This window comes from Centroberyx affinis, unplaced genomic scaffold, assembly GCF_046629955.1.
Source record: "Centroberyx affinis isolate AG114_WGS23_722 - 3 ecotype Tasmania unplaced genomic scaffold, CSIRO-AGI_Caff_v1 ptg004441l_1, whole genome shotgun sequence".
NCBI classification, from domain to species: Eukaryota; Metazoa; Chordata; class Actinopteri; order Beryciformes; family Berycidae; genus Centroberyx; species Centroberyx affinis.
The window spans coordinates 27,316-41,731 of record NW_027282112.1 but is presented as its reverse complement, the minus strand read 5'-3'; the positions used below and the strand labels follow the sequence as shown (position 1 = coordinate 41,731).

The 14,416-nt window shown below is 45.7% G+C and overlaps 1 protein-coding gene across 1 annotated transcript in view; it reads right to left on the bottom strand.

Moving 5' to 3' along the window:
* The window catches only part of helz (helicase with zinc finger), a 67,278-nt gene that overhangs the window by 37,425 nt on the left and 15,437 nt on the right, over positions 1-14,416 (bottom strand). Inside the window, exons 13-19 of the mRNA XM_071544052.1 lie at positions 12,985-13,255; positions 10,297-10,423; positions 9,962-10,177; positions 7,294-7,424; positions 5,294-5,473; positions 1,898-1,999; positions 782-960 (exon numbers count right to left, since the gene is read on the bottom strand). Of these exons, the coding sequence (XP_071400153.1) occupies positions 782-960; positions 1,898-1,999; positions 5,294-5,473; positions 7,294-7,424; positions 9,962-10,177; positions 10,297-10,423; positions 12,985-13,255 (1,206 nt within the window). The remainder of the gene's footprint in view (positions 1-781; positions 961-1,897; positions 2,000-5,293; positions 5,474-7,293; positions 7,425-9,961; positions 10,178-10,296; positions 10,424-12,984; positions 13,256-14,416) is intronic.

Here is a 14,416-nt window from a genome sequence, read left to right as displayed (position 1 = left end):
GGAGGCGAATCACCAGACCAGACATAAAAAAAAAAAAGAGAGAAGATAACAGCCTCGCCGTCCCGTTCGTTGGGGGGGGGGCTACCTGTGTGTTCGGGGGCGGGAGATTTGTTATCGCTGCTAAGTAGACGCGCCGGCTCCCAGTCGCCCCGTTTCCCGGCGATTTTCATCAGAGTTTCCAAAACGCCGGGAGAGCGGGGGAGACGTGAGACGCGGGGAGGAGGGCTAACGATGTAAAAAGTACATTAGAAAACAGGCAGATGGTGTTCCTAAGCAACAGACAAAAAGCCCCCCTCCGCTGACGCATTAGGAGTCGGTTATTAGCCGGCGCTGACAAATTGGGTTTGTTTTTTTTACACGACTTAAATGAGTTCCGTCCTTCTCTAAACGGTGGGGCTCCTGCCAGGACCGGATATCGGAGTCACTGGGGGATGACCAAGACCATGAAGTACAGGCATCTGTGGGGCGTTGGGGGCTGTGTGTGTGTATGATTGTAGGCTCTTGAGTGCCTCCACGTGTGTGTATGTTTAGGTGTGTCAATTCTGTTTGTGTGTGTGAGCAGACGGTCGCGTTTTACCGCGATACATTTAAGGCATTGAGCTGAAGCTTTTATCCAGAGCGATTTTGACAGATGAGTGTCTTGCTCAAGGACACTTCGGCAGGACACGGGGCTGTTGCGGGGGGATCTGTGGGGACCTAAACCCCCCCCCCCCAAAAAAAACCCTAGTCAGAACTGGCAGAAGTAACGCCAACTATCCGTCCATCCGTCCGCCTGACTCACCGGGCTCCAGGTCGAGCTGGCAGAGGTACTGGGAGGTGCTGAGGGTGACCACCACCACGCGGTGCCTGAGGATGTCGTCCCTCTTGGGCATCTGGAAAGTGAACTGTGTGCCGGAAATGAGACAGTACTGCTGGACCACCGGGTGGACCGTCTTCACCCAGCGGTTCCTGAAGTATACCCTGTAGAGAGAGGAGAGAAACGCATATCATTCTCTCGACATATTCCGTTGTTACACCTCAGGTCACCGGCCGCCGGCTGGATCCGTTCCTTTATGGATTGGCGGGTTCGGGATATCGGCCGGTCTCATTTCCACAGATGCTTAGAGGGTCTTTATTCTTGACTGAGCCCACCGAGCCCGAGGGAGACCGGAGGGCCCGATATGGTGATTACGGAGGGATTCACACCGGAACCCTTCGGTATCAAGACTGTCCACTCATGTGAAACAAGTCATTTGTTCAGCCCCTACAGTCCCTGGGCTGTACATATGTGTGTCTGCACACTCGAACACACACACACACACACACACATACACAGCTATCATATGAGGCTGATCTCGGAAAGACATTGCTTTCTTGTCCTCTGTGACCTCTGGGGTTGTTGAAATGTGATTAGAAGTCATTGATGCAGTGTAAAGAAGAGCAGGGGTGTGTGTGTGTGTGTGTGTCTCCAGGCGTAGCTCTAAAAGCCATACAGTTCTAGAAGTCACATCTCCCCAGTCAGCCTGATGTCTGCCACTCTCAGCGCTTCGGGGCAACAACAGCCCGGTCATTCACTAATCTCAATGTAATATGGATGGATCGCTCTGACTGCAGGCTTTACAGTGAGGCTAATCCAGTTGATGTATAGATCAGTGAGTGTCATGTGGGATGGCTCCGGGCGTGGCTGGCCCCAGCTGGCAGACGGACCGCGACCTGTGACCACGCTGAATAGGAAAGGTCGAGTCTAACTGAACATGATCTCTTTCTCTCCTTCAACAACTTTGACTCAAATACTGATATGAACCTTTTCTTCTTTTCGACAATGTTACTGCACTCGAGAAAAGTGCAAAAAAAGGCTAAAACTAATTTTGCAACGCTCCATCAAGTTGGGGTCTCGGCCACCACATCTTCCCCTTACCTGAGAGGTCTGGCGTGCGGATTGCCTGCTTCCACATATGGATGAAGGTAGTCCTTAATGTAAAGGTCAGCCGCACTGTTGGAATGGGTGCAGATCAGGACCCTGTAGAGGAAAAAAACAAAAAACAACAACATTGTAATATATCTTTTCTCATACCATTAAAGAACCAGGGCAAACTGCCCATATGAGCTGCCAGCCTGCAGTAAAGAATTTCATCTGTATTGGTGGAGAAAAAAAAAACAATCGAATTGGTGTTTCAAAGGTCAAGATGAACTTCAGGAGAAAGTGTTAATACTATCAACAGGCCCTGTCCTGGCCATGCCCATAGTAGGAAATGTAGAGTTGCTCCCATCCATGTGTGATGATGCTTATAAAAGATGGGCTGAGAGTGGTCTGAATACAATTAGCCAACTGTTTGATGGGAATATATTTAAATCTTTTTCACAACTCCAAGATAAGTTTGCCTTACCCTCGAGTGATCCATATAGATATCTACAACTTAGGTACTATATTACAAAAAAATACAGACTGGGGTAATATTAAAAGAGAACCAACCAATATAGAAACCCATTTTATACATCTGTTTTATACATTTGAACACCCTGCATCAACAAAAAAACAAATATCCCATATTTACAAAAAGCTAATGCTAGACACGTCAGATAACACCCTACATATCAAAGGACAATGGGAACTGGAGCTAAATACAATAGTGGACGATGACGCCTGGGAAAACATATGTTCTAGATGTCACAGGGGGGCTGGGAGCCAGCTATGGAAAGAATTTGATTGGAAGGTTAAAATGGGGTTCTTTAGGACACCGCTGACATCCTGCGTCTTTAAACACAATTCTACCAACAAATGCTGGAGAAACTGTGGTATAGTCGGAGACCATACTCATATATTTTGGGACTGCCCGAAAATACAGACATATTGGAAAAACGTCAAAGAAGAAATGGAGAAAATTCTGGAAACGGGCATTCCTCTGGACCCGTTATTGTTTTTATTGGAAGTGTCACCTGAACTCCTGTTTACCACAGACCAGTGTTATATACTGCATATTTTGTTGATGGCTGCAAGAAAAATAATTACTATTAATTGGATGAAGCCTAACCCTCCCACGATTGTTCAATGGCTACAAAAAGTCAACAGTTTACATGATGGAACACATGACTGCCCAGCTACAACTAAAACTGCCTATTTTTTATAAGAAAATGGTCATCAGTTATTGACTACCTTAGTTAGGAATCTTGTACTTTATTGTTTAGATGTATAATTTTTAGGTATATGTGTGTGTGTTCTACTTCTGTACGGTGTCATTTCATCTATATGTGTATGTATGTCAAGTGAAGCCCAATCTCAAGGTGATTTTGTTTTGTAATGTTAATTGCCTGTTAATGTGTGTTAATGGCAATAAAGTTAAAAAAAAAAAAAATACTATCAACAGACACTGATATCTTAACAGCATGTGAGAGATAAGGGCAATAATCCGCTTGATGCTTGGCCTTGTGCTGAAGGCGTCTGCACAGTTGGAAAAAGTCCTAATCTTTAGATTAGATTGATCAAATGCCTTTACATCAAGCGCAGCGTCGCTCGACACCCAGGTGGATAAAAAAAGCACACCATTGTGATACCGAGTTCACTTTGGCTCTGCACCTCTGCTGCAACCCGTCTCCTTTCCTTCCAGTCACACTCTACTAATGCTGTCAAATGTGAGCAGAAAAAAGCCACATAAATTATCTTTTTATTTCGCTCCACACCGGGCTTTTTTAAGGAAAAAGGCTTCATTTTTGCAAGCTTATTGAAATAGAAAACTGTGGAATATTGTCTTTTATCGTTACATGGTACATGTACAGTAACGTGGTCTATAGGCCCCCCCCGCCCATCTTAACGGTACGATGAGCAGGCGGCGCTGGTCCGGTGGAGGTCACTCCCTCTTGTCTCTGCTTTTAAAATATCTATAATTCATCCTAAACATAGAATATTAAATACAGTCAGAGGGAAATGAAGAATGAATATTGCATTCCTACACATTTTTCACAGGCTGCGTTTTTCTTTTCTTTTCTTTTTTTAATACATATACCCCCCACCACCCTTTATTAAAAAAACAAAATCCTCTGTTCGAGGGGGGGGGGGGGCGTATGTCTGAGGTATTGCATTCATTTTTCATAAGAACCAGAGAAGCGTTTGTGCTTATCCTACACCGCTTTCCTTCTAAAGCGAGAAACGGCATAATTTCCTGCGGGTATTCTCCGCACGGCAAGGGGGGGGGGGGTCTCACTAACGATGAAAAATGCAAAAGGGTGAAGAATCTTGCCGTGTCGTATTCTTACACACCAAATGTCCCGCCCAGTGCGGTGCCATAACTTGATTGATCGAATTATAGTCCCGCTGAATGCTCATTCTGGTCCAGGACAAATAGCTCAATCGCAAATGACGCAAATTCATCCAAATGACCGGCACACTTTGCCTTCACTGAGAGCGGATGCAGCACACTAACACAAGCCCTAACACACACACACACACAGATCCCAGCTTGACACTTTGCAGCTGAACGTTTTCTTCAAACTTGAAATGTCAAACCCAAGGCTGCCAATGCCCCGGAGCAAAAAAAAAAAAAAAAAAAAACAGAGGCCACTGCTGGCCCGGCACCCCCCGCTGCCTCTGCCGCGCCCTTTGACTGACCTCCCTCCCCATCTGAAGCATTTGTGCGGCTCATGCCAATTTGATGCACACACACACACACACACACACCTACCCGCATACCCCCGCTCGACATCCACATCCCCCTTTCCTTCCCTACCCTACACACACACACACAACACCCTGGTTAAAATTTCCAGATGGAGAGGGGAAAAGGCTGGGAAATATTTGGAAGGAAAATTAATGAGTAACGCTGTGCCTTTAAGCCTCCGACTGCTTCGGTTAAGCTGCTTTGTGGCTACCAGTAGACGACTGTGGTTATACTGGGCAGCTCCCAGGTGTGTGTGTGTGTGTGTGGAGCTGTATGAATATGAAGCAGAGTGCCCTTGGAAAAGAGCGAATAAAGGTTAAAGGGGAGGTAAGTAATGTTTTTACTGTCCCAAAGCACAAAATTAGCATAATGTGTCTTGCAGGGGTTTGATAGATTGTTCGGGGTTGTTGATAACTACCGATGACTCAACAATTACGTCACAGGTGCTGAGATTTCTGGCTTTCAAAACTCACTTTCCAGCCTGTACTCTTGTTTTCGGAACAAAAAAACTCCCAACCTTGGCAGTTCAAGACACTCCAGAAATCTCTCCCCCTGCCTACTCCACCTCGCATTTTCAACACACACACACGCTGTCTTTCCCTTAAAAAAAACAGGAAAAAAAAACCCACCACACACTCATGCACACACACACACACACAGACCTGCTGTGGTCCTGGCGGAGGATGTGCTTGACGGCCTGTGCCAGGGTGAAGGTCTTGCCGGTGCCGTAGGGCCCGATGATGAGGACGGGGGGCAGGGGGATGGTGACGGGCGTGGTGATGGCCAGGATGGCCTCTTTCTGCTTGGCGTTCAGACGGGGGTCCAGCTGCTCGTCCCATTGCCTGAGGGAGGGGGGGGGGGGGGGGGGCAGAGAGAGAGAGAGAGAGAGAGAGGAGGGTGATATTAGAAGAGCGACGTCAACTTTTAACGGAGAACGAGACGGATTCCGCTTCTTTCGGCTTGCCGTTTCGATGAAATATTGCCTTATAATCAAGTAACGGCTTTGAACGTGAGAGTCTCCTAATCTAATTAACTGCAGTGCTAGAGAGAGAGTGAGAGACAGAGTGAGAGAGAGAGAGAAGATAAAGAAATTCTCGCACAATGTCACACACGCATCCGCACACAAGCGTCAACTCGAAATGAGAAACAATTAATGAGGTGTGATCTGGGGAAAAAGGCTTGGGTGGGTGGAGGGGGGGGGGCTAGGGAAAAGAAGGGAGAAATGATGGGGAAGAAGAGTGGGAGGGCGGAGAAAAGAGTAAAGAGTTCATACGCTGAGGTCAGCAGCCAAAACACACCATGAAGACGAGTGTGTATGGGTTAATAAATGGGGCTTTTGTTTGTGTGTTTGTGGGTGGGTGGGATGGATGCACATTATGGGAGTACATACACATGCTTGTGGAAGTGGGATGCGTCATGCATGTAGCACTTGTGTGTGTGTGTGTGTGTGTGTGTGTGTGTTTGTCTCTTTGCATCACTGTCCTCATTAGGGAGACCACATCCGCTAAAGCTGTGAATCCAGCAGCACCGATTGATTGAGCTCCAACTGAGACGTACTTGGGGGCAGAGAGATATCTGTCAGTGTGTGTGTGCGTGTGTGTGTGTGCTTTCATAGCAGGGATGGGTGGATGGGATCAAGGGGTACTGTCGGGAGTGAAGAATTAACTCTTCATACGCCAATTATACTTCATTTTCCCCAACAAGTACAGCCAAGAGCAAGAAAAACAAACAAATTGATAACCTTCTCTGAACTCTAGATCAATATATCGCGTTTCTCCTTCAATTAGTAAGAGAAGCAACTTAATGTGGGTGTTTGGTCAATGTTGTGTGCGGTAACATTTTGTTCAGGCTGCACCCCAACATTAACATGACTGATTAGGACGTGCTGATCATCTCATTACCCACAGGCATGAGAAGCACAGGTGCGAGTCTATTAGGCCTACACAACAAGCCTTGGTTATTTTCTACAAATTAAAAAACGCCAATCGATACTCTGCATGCAGCTTTAGAGACGCTCCCCCAACGCCTTCCTAACATACCGCTTGCATAACAAAGCATTGACCACAAAGAACTGCGGCTGAACTTCCGACTTCGACCGAACTCACTCAACACCTTCGCTTATCCAAATTCCAATTAAAACAGAAGCCCTGCAATCACGTTCTGGAGCCTAGATAACCCGCCTTGGAAACCGCGGGGGGGATTATGTTTTTTGACTCTGGCTCTCGTCGATAAAGATTACCGCCTCGCCTCCCGAACACACTGTCCGGCTTCAGAGGGAGACGTCTAAAGCTGCTGGCGTTTCAGGCCGACCCGAGGCCCAGCGAGATCCGGTCACCTCTCTTGACTTTCCTGTGGTCTTCCCTCGGTGGGGGCATCTGCTGAGCTTATTTGACGTGCGGGTATTAAAAAGGAATTTCTGTATCATAAAAGAGTGCTTAAGATTTGCGAACCGTGCGTGAGTGTGTGCGCGCGAAACTTCTACAAAAAGTATAAGAGGAAGGTGAGAACTTATATGGACTGGGGCTTTAAGGAATGGGGGACGCTGATAAGAGTTAAATGTGAAAGACTTCAGCACTGCTCTACAGTCTTGAGGAGATCTGCAAGGAGATGGGAGGTGTGTGTGTGTGTGTGTGGGTGTGTGTGCACATGGTGGAATACACACCTGTTGGGGCTCCAGGGGATGGTGGGGATGAGGCTGACATCGGGGAAAAGGATGGCATTGTCTTTGATGCGATCCAGGGCGTAGTGCATCTCACACAGCGGCAGTCTGTTCAGCTGGAACTGGAGCTCCACCTGACAGAGAGGCAACACCAGAAGTTTACTTAAACAACCAGTCAGTCAGTCAGTCAGTCAATCTACCTGCTCCTCTAGACCTATCTACATTAACTCAGTTCTTATGACATGAGCACCTGGCAGAGAGAGCACACAGTAGGTCACTTTTGGAACTTGCGGCATAACCCATTTTCAACCTGGACCCGGTTTTCCCAACACCTTCCGTCATACCGATCGATTCTGAGCAAAATCTCATCAATTGCTTCACTATAGAGCTACTCATGTCTTGCTTGCCAGGGTGTGCAGTTCTACGATACAGTCCTATAGGGCCAATAGACTCCAAAAACCAACCCCAAAGCATCTTCATCAACATATTGACGCTCACTGAGGATCCTTTAATTGCTCAAAACAAAACCTGTTTAATTATCAATTATGGGACAACTGTGAATATAGCATGCCATACTGTAAATATCCAAATAAGAACTGCAACATCTACTGGACTTGATCCTGGAATTGACCCGGGAACATCGAACAGCGGCGGTGCCAGAAACATAGCGGCCGTGCAGCATCTATGTAGGGGAAAAACTGGACTATTTAAAGCTACAAAAGCAACTTTTTTTTTTTTTGGATGAATCCCATTTCCTGTGTGGATGCAGCCAGCGGTGAGCTGGGTTGTGGCTGTCAAGCGCATTGGAAGTCACAGCAACACCAACAATGGCGGAAAGCAAGGAGAAATGAAAGAAATGAAAAGAACAGAGAAGCTTAACGTGCAACAGGCGAGACCCGTTCCAAAACACGGCGAACATTACACAGCCAAATTGTTTTGTTTTTTTAATTACAATTTGGCTGCGTTCACCGTCTGCTTCTTCAACACCTGTTGTGGCTTTCGGATGCCGGTTCCCTCAGCCTCAGACTAGATGCTGTTTCAAGGTAGACGGCTCATCAAGATGAGTGACAAGTGCTGGGGCGGAAACTTGAACAAATGAGGGGGAGGAGGGCAGGAATAACAATACACTTCCTGGTGAAAAGTTGCATAATGTTGCTTTAAGTATGCTGCATTTACCATGCCAGACACGGGTAAAAGAATAAGCATGTTATTAGCTACAAATGAAATATTTCAAAACCTATTTAACAGGTTTTTTTTTACTCCAATATCTTGGGGAAACCTTGGCCCATTTCCATTTCCATTTAAGCTCATTTTAACAGGAGCCTGGGCCAGTTGTCGGGGATCGCTAAGCTTTTGTTCCCATTGCTGGAGGGCCTTGTCATCATGAAGGCAGACAGAGGCTCCTAACAGGTACGCTGGCAATAGAGAGGAATACACGGTGCCTTTAGCGCAGGGGGAGGGAGAAACAGAGGAAGAGAGAGAGAGATAAAACGAGAGAGAAGGGCAAACAAACGGCGAGGAGAAAAGCGAGCGAGCGGGAGAGAACAAAACGGGAGAAAGCGTACACGAGACACCGAGAGAGAAAAAGTCTTTGAGATGAAAAGGGAGGGAGGAACATCAAGGCTGTTTTTGGAGCGTGGCGGGGGGGGAAAACCCACAGAGGAGATAGGGAAATGAAATTGTAGCGTCGGAAGCGCAGAAGAACGACAGATTACACTCCCACAGCGATAGGGCGAGGGCTGTTTTGATAAGCGTTCACACGGAGGCCTCGGTTTCTCCTTCAGCCGTCGTTCGGGGGGGGATTTCTCGGAAAAGCGCGATCAAAACGCGTACACACACACATACGCCTCTCCCCGGGGAGATGGCCTTCTGCCGGCGTGTAACCTTTTGTTCAAGTGCTAATCGATAGGTGAACCTTTCATCCTCGAAGGTTTGCCCCGGCTGTAGCGTCAGAGGGTGGAAATCAGGCACGAGCCGGACTCCATGGCTAACGTTTCCTGAGCTGTGGGGAAAAAAAAAAAAAAAAAAAAGCAGAGCTAAGGAGGGAGGGGGAGGAGGAGGAGGGGGGATGGACTGTCATTCACCTGCCCCCTCTCCCGTCCGGTGTCGAGCCACCCGGTCTGATCCGATATCTAGCGGTAACGGGCGGGGCGGCTTCAATGTAATCTGATGGCGACGGGGGGGGGGCGGCTGAGGTTTTGCGCGACACAGCAGACTTGAATGGAGGGAAAAGGGCACTTCCTAGTGTGCCGTAATTAAGTCCTTGGGCAGAGCGAGGAAGGCCGCCATACAATTTTAATCTCGTTGTTATGGAAATCGGTTCATGTGTGCTTAGCGCCGAGTCTACGCCAAACGTTATCAAATATCCTGTGTAACAGCCAAATTTCTACTCATTTCTACTATCAATTCAAGATCTATGATATCTCCAAAAAATGTCAAAACCTTGAACAAAGTCTTTTCTTTTTTGAAGGCTGTTTAAATATTTGTATCAAACATGCTTCATAATTTAGGATCGACTATTCAAATCTACTTAGTCAATCAATTACCAAAGAGAATAAAATTAGAAGACAACACCTGCAGATTGTTCATACTAAATATCCATTCGAAAAGAGACCCGACTCGTGCCAAACCATGTACAATGTTTTCTCTTGTCCCTCGGTGCAGCTCATACCTGTAGTTCCCTGTCAGGCAGCAGTCCCAGCTCATCGCAGCAGTCCTTGCAGATCCTCAGGAAGATGTACTCCTTGGTCTTCTCCTCGATCACGGCCTCGTAGACGCGCTCTTTGACCCCGGGGGGCGGCTGGTGGCTGGTGATCCACTCGCGGCCCAGCGGCAGCAGCAGCACCGAGTTCACCTTGGTCATCACCAGTCGGCCCGCCAGCGTGTCCTGCGTTGACGGGGGGGGGGAAATACACGATGGAGTGACGCCATTGGTTCGACACAAAAAAAGGTGTTGAAGACTTTGAAAGTGTGTACTACGGTTGGCACTCCAGCGAAGCCACGTACCTCGGACAGTGTCTCTGTGAGCTTGAAGCGGGCGAAGAGCTGTCCGTTCTGGGCGTACTTGGCTCCACCAGAGATGCCAGTCAACATAAAGCTGGTGACCAGCTGGAGGTTCACTTTGATGTTAAACCTGGGGAGACACACATGGACATTTGGTTATATTTTCTTAAGGTTAGGGTCGGTGATAGTGACACAGATTAATACTCTGAAGCTGGAGTATTTGCAGTCCTGGCTGCAAATTATATTCAATATTTTACTGGGTAAAAAAATATATATATTTTACTGGAAAAAGAGGAAAGCAGTGGAACACAGAGGTGGTTACAAAGAGTTCCCAAATAATTCCAGCAAAACTCCTTATTTTCTATCATGTTCCTCCAAATGTAAGGTTGGCTGAATAAAACATTGCTCGCTAGGAACCTCGAAATTGGGTAAATTATTTTCAAAGTATGAGTCCGTCAGAGAAAAACAACCACTGGCACAAAGCTTATCCATACAGATATTTAGCGGAAAATCCGAGCACGTTAGGGAAAAAAATTCACTTCAGTTCCAAATCGTTTCCGATTGCCTCTCTGGTCTCTGCTGGATTCGAAATGATGAAAGAGGAAGCAACACTGGTGATGAACTCTGATGGCTGATGGGTGATTGACATACGCAAAAAAAGTACTATAGAAAATAAATAAATAACGGCTTCGATATCTATTCGCAAACCAGCAGTGTTGCACATCCAAAAAAAACCTCTTGATGTTTACTGTCAGGATTTTGCATCAGCTTTCTGGACATATTTTCACAGAGCGGAGCGGAAAGTAGAGTTGAAAGAGAGTAAGACACTCCAGGAGTGAGTGAACAAGCAATGAAGTCAAAAATTTGAAAAGCAGGGTATGAACCTGGGAAGAGATTTCAAAGCAGAATCTCCCATCATTGCCATCTTAGCATCATATTAGGTTATTGGAAAAACCCTTAGAATATGGCTAACATCAAACATGATTATTCAGAAAGTTATTTTGATAGAGTCTGGATTTTTCCTAGTTGTAAGTTGCATTTTAGTGTTTTTGACTGAAGTCAGCCTTTAACGACTGTATGCCATCTGCAGATCCACAGGAATCCACATTTCACTGGAAATCTCCCGCTGCAACCGAGCCAGCCATGAAAAGCCTAAGAAACCTGACAGAACACGGACGGGTGTAATAGGCTGGAGAGATTATTCATATTCATATGCACGTTGGGCACCGCTGCAGATGAAAGGCACATGTGATAGTTGATAACAGAGGGATCCATAATGCGATCCCTTACCAAGTCAAATGACAATGAAAGTCACGAGACGGGATGGCATGAAGGGTGAAGAGGAGAGGAGATCAGACGCGCTGAGTGGGGGGAGAGGGGTTCGTTGCACTCCCTTCACTGAATGTGGGATTTACTGGTTAGACTTTGATTTCATTGATAATCAGCATCTCAATCGCTGTAATAGCTCAACCCGAGGAGCAGCAGGTACAGAATCATATTCTTTAAAAAAAAAAAAAAAAAAAAAAAAAGCAACGGCAAATCAGCTTCCATTCTACAGAAAGAAATTACTATTTTCCCGCCCTGGGAATTCTCCAAGGAGTCACCTTAGACACATGTATTATTAAATGGCACTGGCAGTGTGAGCTGGGCTGTGTGTGAGATATGCAGACACACACACACACACATACACACAGAGAGCAGATTTACTGTGGAAGATCGAGTCTGACACCTTGTGGTGGGTTAAAGTCTCACGACATAAAATGTTCACACCACTCGACACGTCAGATGTGGTCCACGTCGGGACGTCCCGGTGACTGAAGCGGTTTGCGTGGTGTATTATATGCGGCCATATGCATAACAGCTAAATCTAAGCTCAAGCTGGGCTGCTGCAATTCTCAACTCCCCGTCCTGCCTCTCGTCAATATGCATACGCAACCGATGTGCAATCGTGTCTCATGCTGGTGTGAGAGGTGTAAAAATCTGCTTTGTGTGGTTAGCAGATAGTGATGTGTGAACCGGGGATATTTGTCTTCGGTGACAATGGGGATATATTCTGAGGACAAATGAAAATAAATAAATAAAAAAAGGAAAACTGCATCCAAATCGCAGCCCACTGATGAGTGGCTGGCATGTTTAAAGTGCAGTGAACGCCAACAAATCACGCCAATCAAAGCTTTGTGCAAGAGGGACGACAAGGAGAGAGAACTAGACAAAGTTAGCTTTGGGATCAAGTGAGTTTCCTTTCTTTTGTGACTTCGTTTACCTGTTGTAAAAACAATACATCAACCATTTAAGTGCTTATTTAATTACATGTATTCACAGAACTAAGCTTACGAGGGCATTTTTGAAATAAGTCGGCCTGGGCGATAAAACCTCAAATCCATATCATGATATATTGTCACATTTACCTCAAGAACAATATATTAACAATGTGTATATACAGTATATATATTTTTTTTAACCCTGGATCACAAACACCGCATGGCTCTCTGACACCTAAACGTATTACAAATAATGCCAGAAAATACACTTTAACATATTGCATATTTTATTTGTCTGAAATAAGAACTAAAAATGAATCTGTCTCATGTCTCTTGTATATTTTCATAATAAATAACGCAAGCGCTCATCAGCTACTGCTCACTTACTGCTTCCCTCGGAATTTCTGTTCGTCTGCACCGGTGTACTCACTTGCTGACTTCCTTGTACTGTGCGATCTCCTCTATGTAGAGCAGGTCGTGGAGGCGGGCCTGGTAGTTGTCTTTGGTCAGGGTCTTGTCCAGGACCGACTGGGTGAAGAGCTGGTCGGCCGACAGAGGGATCTGGTAGCGGGCGAGCAGGCTGCGCTCCAGCTCGGCCATGGTCTCGTTGGGGCAGAACTCCACGATGGTCTTGCAGGAGGAGTCCCAGCGCTTGGCGGTCATCAGGAGCTGCTGCCTGGCCGCCATCAGGTGCTCCAGGTCTGGGGGGGGGGGGGGGGGGGACAAAAGGAGGAGGGTTAGGGAGATGGCTGAAAACAACACTGCTTTTGTGACACGTGGAATGAGCATCCTCTTTTTACTACTACACAGAATCTGCTATAACTACACCATGTCCGTGTCCATGTCAAATCCTGTCAGTTAGATCATATATGTGATGCAGATGTCATCAATATCACAAAGGTCACATTTTCGATGAGGAGAAAGTTTGTATTGACTATGTAGCAGCGGAGATAAATCCAAAGAGATTCTGACAGTTCAAATTAGGTATTTACTCACAACAGCAGAGCTAATTATTTTCTGCATATAATTCATATATGCCATTTGCTTTTCTAAACAGAATTAGACATTTTTTGGCCCTTGTACACAAGTGAAACCTGCAAAGGATTTTTGAAATATCTTTATCCATGCTGGAATGAAGGCTTTTAAGTCGAAGCATAGTGCACATATACATAGGATCCCATTTTAAATTCCATTTTTTCAGCATTAAATTTTCTAAATTCTAGATACATTCCATTTTTACCTATTTTGGCAATTTTAGCATCTTGAGAGAATTCAATATAACAAGTGACTTTTTATTTTTGATGTGAGAGTAAATGCAGGTGGGCATATCCTGAGTCAAAATTTAGTTGCCCTAATGCATAGGAATAATGAATTGCGCTGAAGCAATATTAAAGATATTCACCAAACATTTACAGCTTTTGACCTCAATAAGTTCAATATAAATGTCCTCAAGTTGAGCTTATTTTGCAGCCAACTTTACAACAATGAAATCAACTGGAGGGAGCTCTTTTTTGCTTTGCGGTCGGATCTGAATTTCTTACATTTTTTTTAAGTTTTGTTACTGTCTCTTGATAAGTGTTGCTTCGGTTTAGCTTTGCTGTCTCACAACAAACCTAGATGTATTTTCTGATAGGCAAGTACAGGCAAGCATGCACACATACCAAGACACCAAACACAAACACCACTCCAGTGTCCATATACATACAAACATTAAAACAGGCTTCTGTTCATGGTACCATATAGCCATAAACACTAATATTTTACCATTACTGCAGTTTCCCCCTGAAACGTGACAATTCACAGCATCTTTCTATAAAGCTGGTTGTGAGTTGTGCCTGCATAGTGATAGATATACCATCTAC